Here is a 20,063-nt window from a genome sequence, read left to right on the forward strand (position 1 = left end):
AGTTCTGCTGTGCCTGAATTCCTGCAGCCCTGTGTTAGACCACTGTGCATCTCCCATTGCTTTGGATATAGGGAAGAAGTCTATGCAATTATTCCATTATTTTTATCCTCCCCCTCCCATTTGGTTTTAGGATTAAACTGGCACAAACTCAGCCCTGCATTGCAGGGGCAGGACAGCAGGGAGCACGCTGAGCCTGAGGGACACTGTCACCAGCCCCTGACACCGTGTCATGGCAGGGCTCCAGCCCTCCTTATTTCACTTTATTTTCCTTTGCAGTGCATTTGGTTTTACATCATTCTGTGCCTCCAATGTTTCCCTCCCCTCACAGGCAGCAGAGCTGTGACACAGCATCCCACCCCGGGCTTTGAGCATTTAATTCCCTTTACAGATTTGGGCTCAATTAGTGCACAGTTCATAGCATTATATGAAAAAACCACAAGTTTTTGACTACCTCTGACAATAACTCCACTAAAAAAAAAAACCCCAAACATTTTTGCCACTCACATTTGTAACCCTTGGCCTTTATCACAACAGAACGTTACAAGAATTCACCAGAACTGGTACCAGCAAGGACAGCACGTTGCTAAACCACATCAATAAGCCCAAAATCCATTTCCTCCTCTTGAAATTCACAGATCTGAGCATGGGACAGAGTCAAACATCACAGAGTGTCCCTGCTGTGCCTCAGGGCTGTGACACTTCAGGGGATGGTGCCACGGTGGGGCTTGCAGAGACCGAGGGAGAAGCAAGTCCTGGGGACAGTGCACAGGAGCCCAGAGAGCTCAGAGAATGTGGGGATTTAGGAAAGAGCAAGTGGGGTTCTACTCTAGCTGCTCACAGCAAGGGAAAACCAAAAATAAAATCAGCCTTCATTTAAAAAGCCTGCAAAAGCAGAATTCATAAAAAAATTAAAAATATTCAAACATTCTTACAGAGTCATTTACTATCTTGACTAAATGGCACCAGATTTCAAGTGGTCATGTGGAAGAAAAATCAGTAGCATTTCAAATGTTGCTTTGTTCTAGGAGCAGTTTCTATCCTGGCATTTGCTGCTAAAAGGTACAAGTGAACTGAGTATCGAGGAACCTTTTCCCTATACAGCTTCTGATTTGGTTTGCTTCAGGAAGGAAGTAGAAAAGATTTTCCATACTCAAGTTATCTACAGATTATGTCTATATATATATAAAAAAAAGTGTGGCTATGTACAGGTCCTGCACTCACACAGCCAGCCCGTGCCAGGCCCTGCCCCTGGCCCTGGCAGCAGCCACTCCTGCTGGGAGGCTCCAGGGATCCCTGGGGACAGCACTCAGGCTCCTGGGCTGGCCTCAATTGTTCCACTCATGATCTGTGCTTCCACCCCCACTGGGAATTGCAATAACTTAAGAGGTTGTTGTATAAAAACGATTCCAGGAACAGAACTCCCTTTGCCACCCCTGCTCCCACCCCCTGACACTGGTTTTGCTAACTGATTACAGAAGTCAAACTAAATCACTGTCAGGAACTGCAAACACACTCTTTTGTCTTAATCAAACACGATCTCCATGGCCAGGTTCTGCATGGAGACATCCTTGGATTTCCTCATCTTCTCGATGGCCCTGTGGAGATCCTGCTGCTGCACGGGCCGGATCTCATCCTCATCGTGCCTGGGGGAGAGAGAGACACCAGCCAGGTGAGGGGCCAGGGCTGGGACAGCTGTGCCCACCCTCACAGCCATCCCTGCCACCAGCAGCTCTGCATGGACCCACTGGAACCACAGAACCACTGAGGCTGGAGAATCCCTGCCAGCCCCTGGAGCCCCACCTTGTGCCCAGCCCAGAGCACTGAGTGCCACCTCCAGCCCTGCCTGGGACACCTGCAGGGCTGGGCACTGCAAAGCTCCCTGGGCAGCCCCTGCCAAGGCCTGGAATGCAATTCCAGAATGGAATGATGGAACTGGGATGATGAGTGTGTAATTTGAATATGGAAGACTTAAGAGTTGAAGGTTTTAGAATACAGTAATATACATAAACAAGATGGAGGTTTCAGGGCAGAGGCTGATCCTTCTTCTTTACCTTCTTCTCCATGGGTTTGGGTGGTTTGGTGTAACTGGATAAAAAACTCCACATTGCAGGCCATGGGTGGTTGGTTATTGGGTTAAAAGTAAAAATATTTCAGGTGTCATTTCCTAATTGGACAGTTTATCTTTAAAAGGCCTTGCAGAGAGAGATGCAGCTCCATTTTTAGTTTGTTAGAGTGAAGTGCTGTAGAACTCTGGGTTTGTGAGGCTGTGACATGGATAAGAACTAATTCACCCTTTGCATGCAGAAATTGCTGCTGCTGTCCCAGCTGAGCCTCCCCTGGCCCAGCCTGAGGCCCTTTCCCCTTGTCCTGTCCCTGTTCCCTGGCAGCACAGCCCGACCCCCCCTGGCTGTCCCCTCCTGGCAGGGAGTTGTGCAGAGCCACAAGGGCCCCCTGAGCCTCCTTTGCTCCAGGCTCAGCCCCTTGCCAGCTCCCTCAGCCCCTCCTGGGGCTCCAGCCCCTTCCCCTTCCTTTGACACACTCCAGCCCCTCCATGCACCCAGGGTTGCTGCAGGCATGGCAAACAGCAGAGGGATGTCCCAGCACTGTGGCAGCAGCAGGATTTGGTGGCTCAGGAGCTGGTGCACTGAAGCCTGGCACTAACCAGAGCAGCAGCAGGACCTGGTGCACTGAAGCCTGGCCCTAACCAGAGCAGCAGCAGCAAGATTTGGTGGCTCAGGCCACCTCCAGCTTGGGCACCTTGGAACGAGCAAGGCGCCGAGCTGATTTTCAGAGCCAAAAGCAACAAGAGGCAGTGAGCTGTGAGGGGCTGTGCACAGTGGCAGCAGGGCAGGGCAGCAGGACACTGCAGCAGTGTGTGGCCCTGTGGCAGCCCAGCCCCAGGGCAGCAGCAGCAGTGAGGTGCAGCAGCCCCACGTACACGTCCTCCTCGCAGGCGTTGTTGACGTACTCCCGCACGCAGAGCAGCGCCGCGTCCCGGCACATCTCCTTCAGGTCGCTGCCCGAGAATCCGTCCGTCTCCTTGGCCACCTGCAGCAGGTCCACGTGGCTGTCCACCTGTGGGGAGATGCAGCTCAGCCCAGGGACGCTCCAGAGCCAGGGGCTCTGCTCCACAACAGTCTGAGATCGTCTTCGTTTGGCAGTTTTGGGGAGCTGAATTATTCCCTTCTCTTGGAACCTCCAAGTGGGTCACACCATCACATGTGTCAGCTCATCAAACCCTGCCATTGGCCCCAAACCCACAGAATCCCAACCTGTCATGGACATAATTTATGGAAAATCCTTTCATTAGGATCTTTTGTCCTGAGAAGCTTCAGCTTCTCCATGTTTTGCTGCTTTGGAATGAGATTTGGAGAACTGTTCACCCAGCATGTGAAATTGTTTTTACTGATGGCCAGTGACAGCCACCTGTGTTGAGGCTGTGAGCAGTCACAAGATTTTCCTTTCCCTTTCCTTTCCTTTCCTTTCCTTTCCTTTCCTTTCCTTTCCTTTCCTTTCCTTTCCTTTCCTTTCCTTTCCTTTCCTTTCCTTTCCTTTCCTTTCCTTTCCTTTCCTTTCCTTTCCTTTCCTTTCCTTTCCTTTCCTTTCCTTTCCTTTCCTTTCCTTTCCTTCCTTCCCTTCCCTTCCCTTCCCTTCCCTCCTTTCTTCTATTCTTTTACTATAATTCCAATATATCATTTTTTAAAATATAATATATATAATAAAATAATAAATCAGCCTCCTGAAACATGGAGTCAAGATTCTCATCTCTCCTCTCCTCCTGGGACCCTGCAAACACCAGCACTCCAACCATCCTTACTCACCTTGGCATGTCCTTGTGGATACATCCTGGGAACCCCTGAACATTGGTATATCCTGCACTAATCACACTCCTGCCTGGCAAAAACTGCATCCCAGCAATAGTGACCCCTTTTCCCAGGAGCCCACATGAGTTTCTCACCTGTTCCTGCTTTACACAGCCCCAAACTGGGGATTTATAGGCAAAATTCTGTGTCTAACTCAGTGCACTGGGTCAGGCTGAATTCTTGCCAGGCAATACCTCAGGTTTATTCCATCTTCTTATGGCATTTATTCCTTTCCCACCATGTGCATCAGTTTTTCCTTTTCAAAAAGTTAAATCCAAGGCAGTCTAATAAAAGGCTGAAATTCAGGGCTGACTTCTTTCAAGACAGAAACTATTCCCTAAAATCATGGTTTAAGTCAGGCAAGGAAAGGGGAGGGCAAAATTCCCCTTGCAATGTGAAGTCTGAGTTTCAGAGATTCAATTCCTCTTCCTGTGGGATCACCAATACAGGCTGGTTTTTTTATCTCCCTGAAAAACTAATTTCTGTGGTTCCCTGCTGGTGAGCTGTCATTTTTAGGCCTCTTAAAAAAAATTCAAGTTGGTTTTACTAATAAAAGATACTTAATAGGCTGGAGCTCAGCCTACAGACACTTTGCAACATAAACTTGAAGGCAATTAGTGGTGCTGATTAAATTTGGGAGGAAGCTCTGAGTAACAGGGATTCCCTTTCAGGTGTGCTCACACCTCATCCCTTCCTTCTCCTCTGAAATTTGAATTATGGATCAAAAGCAGCACTGCCAAAAAAAAAGCCATTCCTCCTCACTTGAGCTGAGCCAAGAAAGAGTTAAAGAATCAGCACCTTCTTGATTTCCTTCAAATTTCCTTCCCTGATCTGAACATGATTCACCTGCACCTTTTTGGAGAGAGCAATCTCTTCTCCTGTAAGAGAAGAAGCAAATGGAGGCAGAGAACTGCAGTCACTGCTCAGAGGGGCTGATTCACCCGAGCCAGGGCTCCTGCTCACAAAGGAGCAATGCAGGGCTCTGATGGCAGGCCACACCTAGAGCCACAAAGGATTCCCAAATTCTCAGCACAGTGCCCTGGCAGATCACCTCAGCCTCAGTGCAGGGCAATTCCAAACCACACATTCTGCAGGGCCAGGGCTGCACTGGGGGCACCAATGCAGCCATGAGGCACTGGCAGGAGCTACTCACGTTTTCATTCTTCAAAATCAGCTTCAAGATGGCCTCTCTTTGCTTCAGAGCCTGAAACAGAGGAAACTGAAGTTACCAGAGGACAAAAATGAACACTTGTGACATCCCAGGGCTTTCAGTCCCTTCAGTTCCCTCACCCAGGACACGTGACACACACTGAGGGAACCTCTCTGATGGCAAATTCCCTTCCACAGGTGATGCTTGGGAAATTCTAAACCACAGAAATCACACACTGTGTGATTCAAAACTCCCCCAAAACCCCACAGAAACCCCACACATCCCATGGGTACATCCTGCACTAACCTGGATCCCAGAACAGTGACCCCTTTTCCCAAGAGTTTCTCAGAACTCTGTTGTCTGCACACCTGATCCTGCTTTGCACAGCCCCAAACTGGAGGATTTAGAGGCAAAATCTTGTGTCTAACTCAGTGCTGGAGGTTACTGAAGAGTCATTCCTGGGAAGGTCAAACACAGGCAACACACCCTGGGGTTTGTGCCTGCCAAACCTCACCTCCATCATTAAAAAGGGGAACAGTCCCCCCACAGACAATCTGGCAGCTGAAAAGTTGCTCCTCTGTCCCAAAACCCACTCCTGCCATTTCCCTCTGCTTTGCAGGCAGTTTTTGATGAGTAATTTGGGGCCTTTTCATCTCAAACTCAGTTATAAAATCTGCAAGGCTTTCCCTGCTGCCCCTGCCTGTTCCCAAGCCACAGCACATCAATTATTCCAGCTGCAGTGAGAGTCAGGGCCAGGCTGGGCTGATCACAAAGCCCAGAGCAGCTGTAAGCTCATGGCAGGGCTCGAGGGGGGGTAAGGAAAATCTGTTCTCCTGGGAGAGGGAGCCAATCCCTGTAACCTCCCAGGGCACAGAATAAAGATGGGGCTTGATAGAATGGCACCACAAAGTCCTCAAAGCCAAATTTTTGTCCTCTGCTAACTGCAAGAACAGCTGGAGATGAGGAAGGTGTGTGGAAGCACAGCTTATAAATGTTACACAGGTTATAAATGCTGTTCCCAAAGGGATCCACTCCCATGGAGGGAAAGTCAGTTCCAACAACACGGGCGTGGGAACACAGCTCCTCTCTTGCACAATCAATAAGAATTTTACTCCTCCAGTTTGCTCTCAGCAAAAATGGATCATGATTTCTGTAGCCAGGAGGGAATCCAAGCACAACTGAACTCCTGATAACACTGACACAAAAATGTCTGGTCACATCAGCAGGCATTCAAAGGTGAAATAGCTGGGAAAGGATGGCAGGAGCAACATTTGGAGTAAGGACAATTGATAAAGAACTTAAGAAATAAATCACAGAACCATGGAATGGTTTGGGAGCTGAAATCCATCTCATTCCAAGCCCATCACAGGCAGGTTTTCCAGTGTGGAAGGTCTGAGCAGAACTCAGTTCCAAACCAGCCCTTCCCAGTGTGCAGCACCCAAACAGCTCCATGCCCAGAGGAGAGCAGGGCTGAGCAGCTCAGGCTGTTGTTCCAGATAAAAAAACCCAAGAGATCAAAACTTCACCTTAAAAATCTGAGTTCTGGATGTGCTTGGAAAAGCCCTAAACCCAGGTGAGCAGAGGCAGCACTCCTGCAGGGAAAGCCCCCTGGGGCAGGGCAGGCAGGACTCACAGGCTGGTTGATGTGGAAGCGGGTGGGCATCCTCCTCATGATGGCAGAGTCCAGGTCCTGGGGCCTGTTGGTGGCTCCCATGACAATCACCTGTGTGACACCAAGAGACAGAAACCAGAGCTGGGACACATTCACAGGCTGGGAATGTCACCACCAGCCAGGGATCTCCCCCATTTCCAGAAGTTACACAGAGGTTTCCTGGCAGTGATGTCAGCAAGGGCAGCCCTGGTGCCACAAACATCACCTGGGGGGGAGATTTCAATGAGCCCAACTTGAAATCTCAAACCCCAAGGAGGAACTTAAAACTTCTGCTTGTGATGTCACTCTTAGTTCCTGGTGGAATTTAAAAGGAGATATTTCAGGAAGGTGCTTAAAAATGTGGTGGTTTTGTGCTGTGCTGGAGAAAGAATCACAGAAGGTTTTGGGTTGGAGAAGACCTTCAAAGTCATTTTGTTTTAAACTCTTCATCAGCAGGGACACCTTCTGGGAGACCACCACGGCAAGGGGATCACCTGGTACCCACATGGTGTCTTTTAAACATTCAAAAAAGCATTCCAGGAGCTCCAGGTGAGCAGTGGGTTAAAGGTGCCCAAGGCAGGCCCAACACCAGACAGTGTTTACCTCCCTGCAGCACTCCACCTCTTAACCCCAGAACAAATTAACTCCCCATTCACAGCTGCCTTGTTCTCCCATGTCTCACTCTAAGCTGTGTGCACGGTAAACAGCCAGCCAGGACAGTGACAAACGACAGGGTGGTTAATCTGGGCTGCACGACAGTGACAAACGACACGGTGATTGTCATTACCCTGGGAGGGCCAGCAGGGCTGGTGGCCCGGCAGCGTCACCCTGCCACCTAGAGGCACCGGGATGGCTGGCTCGGGCATGATCCACACTTCTCTGGGCTTTATTTTCCTGATCCACGAAAAGGAAACCTTTCCTCAGCAGGTTTAGCTCACAGCTGAGTGTGGAATTCCAGGTGGGATCAGCACATCCACCTCAACACTTCCTTACAATCTCCTCCAAGCATTTGGGATTCTGGTTTTTCTTACAAAAGGCAAACACTGCTGAGCTTGAGAGATCCCAGATTGTCTCAGTGCAGGGAATGAAGAATTTCATTTGCTCCAAGGAATTGTCAGTGTGCTGGGTAAAAAAGGTAATGCACTGTGCTTGGAAGATGGGATCCAGTGAAGGGTTCATACCACTGCTTTTTACTGATGGGGACCTTTAACCCTCCTCAGTACCTATACATCACTGGTTTTTACTCATTTTGGGGAAAAATCAGCTGAAAAACATCTTTAGCACATGCTTGGGAGAGGAGAAAAAGCTGTTTATGGAAAAATACACATTTAAAAGGCTGAAAATTTTCAACTTAGAGAATAAATGTTCCATTGAAGGGCTTTAAGATTATCCCAGGTGACACCATGGCACTTCAATCAAGAAGTGGTGTTTCCAGATGAGATGGGATGGGCTTTAAGGTGCCTCCCATCCCAAACCATTCTGGGATTCTGAATAACTCTAATATAGCTTTCTGAATTCAGAATCCCAGAATGGTTTGGGATGGGAGGCACCTTAAAGCCCATCCCATCTCATCTGGAAACATTTATTGATTAAAACCAAGCTAAGCACAAAGCCAATGTTCTCAGGAATGACCTGTGGATACAACTCCCCTCATTCCCCCAGAGTGCTGGGAATCACTGACAGGTACAAAACCCTTTGGCATCCCTGTTCCCAAGCAGCTCCAGCCCCAAAATCCCAGCTGAGGGGATGAGGGAATGCCTGGGGACTCACCTGGCAGTTGTAGTCAGTGTCCAGCCCATCCCACAGGCTCATGAACTGGGCTTTCATCATGGCCGTGGCCTCGTGGTCGGTGCTGGATCGGTTCCTCAGGAAGGAATCTGGGCCAAAGCAGGGATGCAGTCAGTGCCAGCCCCATTCCCCTCAGGAATGCACTCCTGGGCTGCTCTCCCAGCTCATACATGCATTTTCAATCAGCACTGTCAGCACACTGCAAGTGCTGCTAAGGGTGACAGTGGATTCTCCCCCATTCCTAAGCTCCTCTCTCCAAGGACACCACACAAGTGTGCCCCCATCACAGGGGATTCCCCACATCCTGTGCTCTAAATTTTCACCTGCAGGAAAATTTCACCTTTCACCTTAACCTGCATTCATGGAGAGCAGCCTCCCTGTTGGACCCTTCTCTAGGTCTGGATTGAAGGCCCTTGAGACAGTAATTCATGCTGGGATTCAGGTGTTTATTATCTCTTATCAGTAAAACAGTCTCACTGCTGTGAGTTCAGCAGCTTTTCATTAGAAGGCACCAAATGGCAACAATCTCTCGTTCCAAGGGCTTTTAAGACTAAACTGTCCAATTAAGAGCTGACACCTGGATTATTTTCCCTTTTAACCCAATAACTGATCCCACAGAGCTGCCATGGGGACTTTTCTGCCCAATTACAAAATGCCACCCAAACCCATGGAGAAGGAGGAAGAAGAAACCCAGGGTGACACCCTGTGCCCTCCACCTTGCTTCCATCCACAACACACTAAAAACCCCAAACCCTCAATTTCTCACCAAGTGCTACACCTACACTGCTCTCTGTAATCTACTGCACACTTTTGTGGGTTCTGGTCTGTTCTGGAGTTTGGGAAACTTTCTCCATGAGTGAGGGACAAAGTCAGGGCTGCCCTGGGGGTCAGGGTCAGAGAAATATTCCCAGTGCTCTGGGTTTCCACAGCTCCCCTCCTATTCTTCTGCCCTATGAAATTCCCATTCCAGAGCTCTCCTAAAACCATATTTTACCTCCCTTATGTGCCCTGACAGCAGAAGCACTGAAGTGTATTTGTTGCTGGGTTTCCTCATGAACAAAAAATAAGTAGGAATTTGTTTTACTTGTGAATTCCTCCACTACCACCAGGAAAGAAACCCATTGTTTTTCCTAATGTGCCACCATTCCTCCACAATTCTATTTCTCCTCCTGAGCCTTCTTTTGAAGGAAAAGATGACAGCAGATCCATACATCACTGAGCCTACAGTTCAAAACAAAAAACTGACAAAACAAAAAAGAGATTTTTACCTATTTCATCAATAAAAATGATGGATGGCTGGAGCTTTATGGCCAGGGAGAAGACAGCAGCAGCCAGCTTTTGGGATTCTCCATACCATTTATCTGTCAGTGTGGAGGGCTGCAGGTTGATGAACCTGCACCCAGCTTCCTTGGCAGTGGCCTTGGCAATCAGGGTTTTCCCACATCCAGGGGGGCCATAGAGAAGAACTCCTGGAAAATTCACAGAGTTAATGCTTTAATGCAGGGATAAAAAGGGAAGAAATCAAACCAAGGGAACACCATTCAATCAGAGGTTTTAAGGTAATCCCTGTTAAATTACCAAAGACAATTCCCTGTGGAGGAATTTTTCCCCTTTTTAGACAGGAAGGGTGAAGCTGATTTATTGTGGGGCTGCAACATCATCTTTAAGTTCCCTTCCAACCCAAACCACTCCATGATTCCATTTTATTCCACTCCCAGGACAGAAAATGAACCCCTATTTATGTCCTGGCAGGTTTATTTACAGCTCCTTCCAGCCCTGCTAATAAAACTTAGCACAGAGGAGTGAGGAAAGGAAAAATCCATCATACAACAGACCCACAGACAGTTTAAACAAATTACCCACAATTAAACATGACATCTTGGATTATTTTTAAACTTGTCACACTGCAAGAATTCACAGGAGTGTTTTTCTAAACACAGTTACAAAGAAAACAATTTCAAGAGCAACATTCAGTTAAAAGAACCCAAAACACAGGGAATTATTGAGGTTTTTTCTCTGTTTATGTGAGTGATGCCCACAAACATCATTACTCTGGAGCAGTGATTTCCTATTAACACCCAGCACAAGCACTTATAAAACTGGGGAGCAGCCTGAGCTGGAAAATCTGCTTTAAAAAGATAAATAATAATTAAAAAAATTTTTTCCTTCAGCTTATTAAATCATGGCATTCATGTAATTTTCCAGACAGCTTCAGTTTGTGACTTGCACAGAAAGCAGCCTGGAAAAACTAAACCAGCCACCAAAGTGCTGCATTTTCCATCCCTTTGAGCAGCCTTGAGGTGCTCACAGATCCAGGTAGCAATTGAGAGCTCCAGAAATCAATATTCAGGGAACAAAGCTGTAAATTTGGGTGTTTTGTCCAACATTTTAGGTTTAAATTCTGCTTTTTAAAAAAATCTTTTTCTTCAGTGAAATACAACAAATAAGGCTGCAGGGATTTCAGGAGTCCAACTTGTGTTTTACTGGGGAAAATGAATCTTCCACCTGCCTTAACACTGTGTAACCCAACTCTAGAGAGAACCAAGGGATCTCCAGAGGAAAAATGGGATTTCTGTCCTGCTGAATGATGGCAATTTCTAGGAGTGTCAAAGAGCAGAGTTAGAGCTCAACTCTGCCAAAGGACAACACAGGAAATGACAACTGAGGCAGTTAAAAATGCAGGATATATAAAAATGCAGGGATTGTAATGGCCTGGAGTGCCAGGACACAGGGAATGGCTTCATGCTGACACAGGGGAGGTTTGGGAGTTAGGAATTGTCCCCTGGCAGGGTGGGCAGGCCCTGGCACAGCTGTGGCTGCCCCTGGATCCCTGGCAGTGCCCAAGGCCAGGCTGGAGCAGCCTGGGATGGTGGAAGGTGTCCCTGCCATGGCACTGATGGGATTTAAGGTCCTCCCAAGCCAAATGATTTCATGATGGACATCATAACCAAAATCCAGCTCCTGCTTCATTATTCAGATCAAACTTCCTCACCAGAGCAGGGGAAGAAAGGAAATCTGAGGATTTTCCCTGGCATTGGTGCTGATGTTTGCACTTTGACCTAACAACCCACTTCCTCTTCCCTTTCTGAAAAACCTTTTATATTTCAAATATCAAGATATAAATCCATCACATTCTCTTCCTACCTTTTGGGGGCTGTAAGAGCCTGGAATTCTCAAACAAATATTTCTTCTTGATGGGCAGAATGACAGTGTCTTTCAAATCTGTGATGACATCATCTAAACCTGCAATATCACTCCAGGTCACCTGCAAGGGAAAAAACAGTGTTGGGAATGATCAGCACTGATCCTGCCAAGGAAAAGCACCCACCAGCTTCAAAGAGTGGCTTGAAAATGAAAGAGAAAAGGGATTAAAACTCTCTGCTCTCAGTGATGCAGTTTCACATCACAGAATATTTCCACAGAGGTGCAAACAATGCAAGCCAGGGACAAAAGGGGATTTTGCAGGGAAGTTGCTCACATGCATGCTGAGAGGGTCCACCAGGTGGGCAGCAATGCTCATCTCATACTCAGTCAGCTTCACATTCTTCACTCCTATCTGCTTCATCAGCTTTTCAGCCTGGGGGGAACCAAACAGCAGGAAAATCAAAGGGAAGAAATGGAATGCTTCACTCAGAAATCAGCTTTTTTAAAGAACTGCTGGTTGTGGTTTGAAAAGCTTCTCCCTAAGAGGTGAAATCTTGTTTAAGTTCTGCTGTTTCCTAATGACTTTGTTGTCACTTGAGTGAAACCAAGTCAGATGTCTCAGTTCCCATCAAACAAATGCTTGGACCCTCACATGCCCAAACCCACAACTCCTCTGTTATGACCTAAAAAAACAACCACAACAAACCTTAAAACACAAAGTGTACCCCCCAAGCCTCCAGAACACTTGGAGTTTGGTATTTTCACATGACTCAAGGAGAGATTAATGTATTTTTAAATTCCCAGGAGCCAATCAATTTCTAATATGTGTTCAGTGGGTTTTCCCTCATTTACAAGGAAAACTCATTGTGCCAACACACTTGCACAATTCAGTTTCTCTTTCTGCTCAAAGTTGCAGTAAGTCCAACAAGGTTTTGGGACAGTTCAGCCTCTTAGATAACAGCTGGCACTGAATCCATTGGGAAAGTTGGTTTTCAATTGAAAAACTCATCACAAAAGGAAAACCACCCAACACAGGTCGCTCAAAACCTGTGAAATTCTTGTCAGTCAGAAACCAAACCAAAAGAAAGCTGCCACATTTCCAAAGCAAACCTTTAACTTTTGGTTCTGAAGGGCCCCTAAAGCTTTTGCAGAGCACAAATTGTTCCAGTTCGAGGTAAGCAACGAGGCTTTTCATTTTTTCCCTCCCCCCACCTTTCCAAGGCATTTTGACTGCTGGTGAAGGTCTCTGCCTTCACTAAGGTGCCAGAAATGCAGAGCTTTCAAGTTCTCTTTTAAGTTAAGAATTAAGTCCAGGTTTAAGAATTAAGAATTAATTCTCAAATAATTTTCAAGGTTTAAGAATTAATTAATTCTTAATAATTAATTCAAGGTTTCCAAAAGCAACCAAGAGATTGATTTAAGGCCACTGCTGCTCAGCAAAGGTGTCAGAAGCAGAGGAGGCACGAGGCTCACAGAATTGCTGAAAATGAGAGCAAACAGCTCTGATTTTTAGCAACAGTTTAGACCCACAGTTTTTCCACCACTTCAAGCTGAAAACTGCAACTTGTTACACAAATTTGTTCTTTTTCATTTGCTCTACACTGCAATTTGTTATGAAACCTGAACGCACCGACAACTAAACCCCGAGACTGCCTAACAAACTCCAGCTCCCCTCATTCCTCAAGATGCCAAGGAAACAGTGCAGAAAGCAATCCCACCTGCTTCTGAGCTTCCACCTTCTGCTTCCTGGTGGGGTCAATGGCATCCACCATCCACTTGATGGTGAAGTAGGTGACAGCTCCGAAGATGGTGAGGCGGAAGATCAGCCCCACCACCTCGTTGCGGCTCAGGGGCCGCGAGAAGGCCTCGGCGTGCACCATCCTCCTTCCTGCCCTGAGGGGAAAAGGGGCAAAGGAAAGGGAAATCAGAGCTGGAAAAGCATCTGCAGGGGGTTGGGATGTCGGTGGATAAAGGGGGTTGTGCAGGGAGTTGGGGTAAGTGAATGGAGAGAGGCAAGACGAGAGGATGGGATTTTGGGAATTAGGAGTTGTTCCTGAGGGTGGGCAGGCCCTGGAATGGATTTCCCAGAGCAGCTGTGGCGGGCCCTGGAAAAAAGAAGCACAGGGAGGGAAGGAAAGGGAAATCAGAGTGGTAAAAACACTTTCATGGGGTTGAAATGTTGTTTGATAAAAGATGTTTTGTAGGGAGCTGGGATAAATGAATGAAGAGACAGTAGAGAAGAGGGAATGGGTTCATGCTGACAGACAATGGGATTTTGGCAAGCTGTGGCTGCCACTGGAAAAGGGAAGGACAGAGAGGCAAAGAAAGAAAAATCAGAGCTGTAAAAACACCTGTATGGTGTTGGAATGTTGTTGGATAAAAAGTGTTTTGTAGGGAGTTGGGATATGTGAATGGAGAGACAGGAGAAGAGGGAATGGATTTCAGGCTGTCAGAGGATGGGATTTTGGGAATTAGGAGTTGTTCCTGAGGGTGGGCAGGCCCTGGAATGGATTTCCCAGAGCAGCTGTGGCTGCCCCTGGAAAAAAGAAGCACAGGGAGGGAAGGAAAGGGAAATCAGAGCTGTAAAAACACCTGCATGGGGTTGGAATGTTGTTGGATAAAAGGTTTTGTGCAGGGAGTTGGGATATGTGAATGGAGAGAGGCAGGACAAGAGGATGGGATTTTAGGGAGGAATTGTTCCCTGGGAGGGTAGGCAGGGCCTGGAATGGATTTCCCAGAGCAGCTGTGGCTGGCCCTGGAAAAGGGAAGCACAGGGTGGCAAGGAAAGGAAAATCAGAGCTGTAAGAACACTTTCATGGGGTTGGAATGTTGTTGGATAAAAGGTGTTGTGCAGGGAGTTGGGGTAAGTGAATGAAGAGACAGGAGAGAAGAGGGAATGGGTTCATGCTGACAGACAATGGGATTTTGGGAAGCTGGGGCTGCCCCTGGAAAAGGGAAGGACAGGGAGGCAAGGAAAGGAAAATCAGAGCTGTAAAAACACCTGCATGGGGTTGGAATGGTGTTGGATAAAAGGAGTTCTGTAGGGAGTTGGGATAAGGGAATGGAGGGATGGGACACAGGAATGGCTTCCCAGTGCCAGAGGGCAGGGCTGGATGGGATATTGGAATCAGGAATTGTTCCCTGGCAGGGTGGGCAGGCCCTGGCACAGCTGTGGCTGCCCCTGGATCCCTGGCAGTGCCCAAGGCCAGCCCTGGCACCACCTGGATGCTGTAAGGCACCTCTGCCCATGGACAGGCTTCCATGTCCCTTCCAACCCAAACCAGCCTGGCATTCTGTGCTCACAGTGGGCACAAATTTCACACTCCCACTGCCACTTTGGGGGCACTGCTGCCCCTGAGTGCCCACTGCTGGAGCCAGGGAAGTCCAGGATTGAAGCACAGAGGTTTTTCCCTGAGAGGAAGCTGACAGCAAAGGCACCTGGCTGCCACATCAAGGAGCAATCAGCAATTCCCATTTGATTAAAAGGAGGTTAAGAGCTGGAGCCTGCACCTGGCAGGATGCATGGGGAGTTATTAATATCCCTGGAAAGCTGAAAATGCTGGATGTGGCACACAGCTATCCAGGGAAAAGCCTGGCTGCTGCAGGAGCCAAGCCCAGAGAGCACAGCACCCTCAGCCCTGGGAACAAAGGGCACAGAGGAAAGAACTGTGCTGAAACTCTGGCAAAATGATTTCTAAAATCAGGGTCCAGCTCCTCCCCAGCTCTGGGAGGGATCTTCTTGAGAATCCCAAATCCCTCCTTGGGCACTGCCCCATTTTCCTTCTGCAAGGGCAAAACCAGCAGCAGCTCCTGCCACTCCCTGGCCACTCTCCAAACCAAGCTGGCAGCCAGGGCAATGCTGGAGCAGCAGAGCCAAATTAACCTGGATCCCCCTCCTATGGCACCCCTGGAGCCAAATTATCCCTGGATCCCCATCCCCAGGGCACCCAGAGCCAAATTATCCCTGGATCCCCATCCCCAGGGCACCCAGAGCCAAATTATCCCTGGATCCCCATCCCCAGGGCACCCAGAGCCAAATTATCCCTGGATCCCCATCCCCAGGGCACCCAGAGCCAAATTATCCCTGGATCCCCATCCCCAGGGCACCCACAGCCAAATTATCCCTGGATCCCCCTGCCAGGGTAATGCTGGAGCACCCAGTGCCAAATGAACCTGCATCACCTTCCCCAGGGCAACTCTGGAGCCAAATTATCCCTGGATCCCCCTCCCTAAAGCACCCACAGCCAAATTAACCTGGATCCCCCTCCCAGGACACCAAATTAACCTGGATCCCCCTCCCAGGACACCAAATTATCCATGGATCCCCATCCCAGGGCACCCACAGCCAAATTATCCCTGGATCCGTGCTAAAGGATGTGAGGAAGCAGCCCGGAGCCAGGGGATTGTGCGTGTCCTCCTCAGCCCGATTTGTTACAATAAAAGGGCTCTGTAGTCACTGAGCAAGGAGCAAACCTGCCCAAAACCCCGCGCAGAAACCTCCTTCTTATGCAACGCGTGCCCTGAGCGCCAACCGAAAGGAAAAGCTCGAACAGCGAGGAACCGAAGCAGAACCCGGCCGAGGGAAGCCCCAGCCCCGCACAAAAGCCGAAACCCGGCGGAACTCAGCGTTTGTCCGCCCTCGGGGCCCGCGGCGGCTCCGCGCTCCCGGTCAGGCGCAAAAGGGAAACCAAAAGCGGCAGCGGCGCCGGTTCCCGTTCCGCTGCGAGGGCACGCTGCCGGGAAAGCCGGGCAGCCCCGCTGCAGCGCGGGGATCCCCCGCGGGGCCCGGCAGCCCCGTCACGGCAGCCCCGGGCAGGGCCGGGCCGGGCCGCGCCGCCCGTGACCTTCCCGCCGCCCGGCAGGTGCGGCGCGGCCGCGGCCGCCGTCCCGCCGGGGCACTCACCGTGCGGCGGCTCTCCGGAACACGGCGCGGGCCGGGCGGCAGCAGCAGGAGGAGGAGGAAGGCGAGGAGGAGGAGGAGGAGGAGCGGGAGGAGAAGCGGAGCAAAAACCGGCGGCGGCACCGAGGGCCCGGCAGCGGCGGCGGCGCGTCCGGCGCTTCCTCCGTCCGTGCGGCGCTCGCCGCCCCGCCCAAAGGTTCCGGCCGGCGGCGGCCCGCGCGAGGGTTCCGCCCACCGGATGCGGGGCAGCCCCGGCCGGGGAGGGCCGGGAAGGGCCCGGAGCCACCGGAGCCACCGGCAGCGGCCCAACCGAGCGGCTCCAGCGGCACCCCCCGGGCCGCGGCCCCCGCCTGCAACCGCCTAACGACAGCGGGAACTCCGCTCGAGCCCGGCTGGCACACCCCACTCACGGTCAATACGTGTGCAACGCGTTGAGTGCAGAGTTAGCATCTAAAACAATACATAGAAAATATAAAACAGGCGTATGTACACATATATTATATAGAGAGATATAGATACAGTTTATGTATCTGTAAAATATAAAACGTGCATATATACACGTTATATATATAGAGAGCTATAGATACAGTTTATGTATCTATGAAATATAAAACGTGCATATATACACATTATATATATAGATACATAATTTATGTGTACATAAAATATAGAACATGCATATATATACATATTTTATATAGATAGATATATAATTATACATAAATATAAAACATGCATATATACACATATTTTATATAGATATATAATTTATGTATATCCAAAATATCTATTATATATATATATAATTTCAGTATATATAAAATCCAAAACACGCATATATACACTTATTATATATATATATATATATATATAATTTATGTATATATAAATATAGAACATGCATATATACACATATTTTATATAGATATATAACTTATGCATATCTAAAATATCTATTCTATATATATAATTTCTGTATATATAAAATCCAAAACACACATATATACACATATTATATATAGAGATGTATAGTTTATGTATATATAAATATAGAACATGCATATATATACATATTTTATATAGATAGATATATAATTAATGTGTACATAAAATATAAAACATGCATATATACACATATTATATATAGATATATAATTTTTATATATATTGAATGTAAAGCATGCATATATACACATTATATATAGATAGATATATATTTTCTGTACATAAAAAATACAAAACATGCATATATACACACATATATATAGATATATAATTTATGTGTACATAAAATAGAAAACATGCATATATATACATATTTTATATAGATAGATATATAATTATACATAAATATAAAACATGCATATATACACATATTTTATATAGATATATAATTTATGTATATCGAAAATATCTATTCTATATATATATAATTTCAGTATATATAAAATCCAAAACACGCATATATACACTTATTATATATATATATAATTTATGTATGTATAAATATAGAACATGCATATATACACATATTTTATATAGATATATAACTTATGCATATCTAAAATATCTATTCTATATATATAATTTCTGTATATATAAAATCCAAAACACACATATATACACATATTATATATAGAGATGTATAGTTTATGTATATATAAATATAGAACATGCATATATATACATATTTTATATAGATAGATATATAATTAATGTGTACATAAAATATAAAACATGCATATATACACATATTATATATAGATATATAATTTTAATATATATTGAATGTAAAGCATGCATATATACACATATTATACAGATAGATATATATTTTCTGTACATAAAAAATACAAAACATGCATATACACACATATATATTGATATATAATTTATGTATATACAAAATATAAAGCAGGCATACACACACATATTTTATATAGCTAGATATATAATTAATATATATTAATTATATATGCAAAAATTATGTATACAAAAATATAAAACATGCATACATACACGTATTATATATAGGTAGATATATAATTTATGTATATATAACATATATATATTATACATATATCTAATTTCTGTATGTATAAAATATAAGACATGCATATATACACATATTATACACAGATATATAATTTCTGTATATATAAAATATAAAGCATGCATATATACACATATTTTACATAGCTAGATATATAATTTATGTATACATAAATATAAAACATGCATATATACACATATTTCATATATAGATATATAATTACTGTATATATAATATATATTATATATATAATTCATGTATATATAAATATAAAACATGCATATATACACATATTATATGTAGATATATAATTTATGTATGTATAAAATATAAAACATTCATATATACACATATTTTACATAGCAAGATATATAATTTATGTATACATAAATTGAAAACATGCATATATATACATATTTTATATAGACAGATATATAATTTATATATATTAATTATATATACACAAAATTATGTATACAAAAAATAGAAAACATGCATATATACACATATTTTATATAAATAGATATATAATTTATGTATATATAAATATAAAGCATGCATATATACACATATATCTATAATTGATGTATACATAAAATATAAAACCTGCATATATACACATATTATATATAGACAGATATGTAATCTATACATTAAAAATAAAACCTGCATATATACACATATTTTATATAGACAGAGATATAATTAATATATATTAATTATATATACAAAAATTATGTACACAAAAATATAAAACATGCACATATACACATATTTTATATATATAGATCTATAATTGATGTATATATAAATTATATATAATGTATATATATATAAAAATAAAACATGCATATATACACACAGTTTATATAGCTAGATATATAATTTCTGTACATATAAAATATAAAACATGCATATATACACATATTATATAGAGATATATAATTTCTGTATATATAAATATACAACATGCATATACATCCATATTTAATATAGATATATAATCTATGTACACATAAAATATAAAGCATGCATATATATACATATTTTATGTAGCTAGATATACAATTAATATCAATATTAATTATATATACAAAAAATTATGTATACAAAAATATAAAACGTGCATATATACACATATATATATAGATATATATAATTTCTGTATATATAAAATATAAAGCATGCATATATACACGTATTTTATATAGATAGATATATAATTTCTGTATATATAATATATATTATATATATAATTCATGTATATATAAATACAAAACATGCATATATACACATTATATTATATATAATTTATGTATACATAAAAATAAGACATGCATATATATACATATTTTCTATTGATAGATTATATAATTTCTGTATATATAAAAATAAAGCATGCATATATATGCATGTTTTATATAGATAGATATATAATATATATATTAATTATATATACAAAAATTATGGATACAAAAATTAGGAACATGCATATATACACATATTATAGATAG

At 44.4% G+C, this 20,063-nt stretch overlaps 1 protein-coding gene across 2 annotated transcripts; it reads right to left on the minus strand.

Annotated features, from left to right (window-relative positions):
* Positions 1-227: 227 nt before the first annotated feature.
* ATAD1 (ATPase family AAA domain containing 1) lies at positions 228-16,653 on the minus strand. 2 transcript variants are annotated; one of them, XM_063164094.1, is made up of 10 exons: positions 16,500-16,653; positions 13,315-13,489; positions 11,931-12,029; positions 11,597-11,717; positions 9,721-9,921; positions 8,435-8,541; positions 6,647-6,736; positions 5,017-5,067; positions 2,969-3,075; positions 228-1,643 (listed from the first exon to the last, which is right to left on the minus strand). In XM_063164094.1, exons 2-10 carry the CDS (start codon positions 13,474-13,476, stop codon positions 1,523-1,525), a joined length of 1,059 nt encoding a protein of 352 aa, XP_063020164.1. In that variant the 5' UTR covers positions 13,477-13,489; positions 16,500-16,653; the 3' UTR covers positions 228-1,522. The 2 variants fall into 2 exon arrangements, with proteins under 2 accessions (XP_063020164.1, XP_063020163.1); XM_063164093.1 differs by having other exon boundaries at positions 2,939-3,075.
* Between the last annotated feature and the right edge of the window lie 3,410 nt (positions 16,654-20,063).

This window comes from Melospiza melodia, chromosome 9, assembly GCF_035770615.1.
Source record: "Melospiza melodia melodia isolate bMelMel2 chromosome 9, bMelMel2.pri, whole genome shotgun sequence".
Lineage (NCBI taxonomy): Eukaryota > Metazoa > Chordata > Aves > Passeriformes > Passerellidae > Melospiza > Melospiza melodia.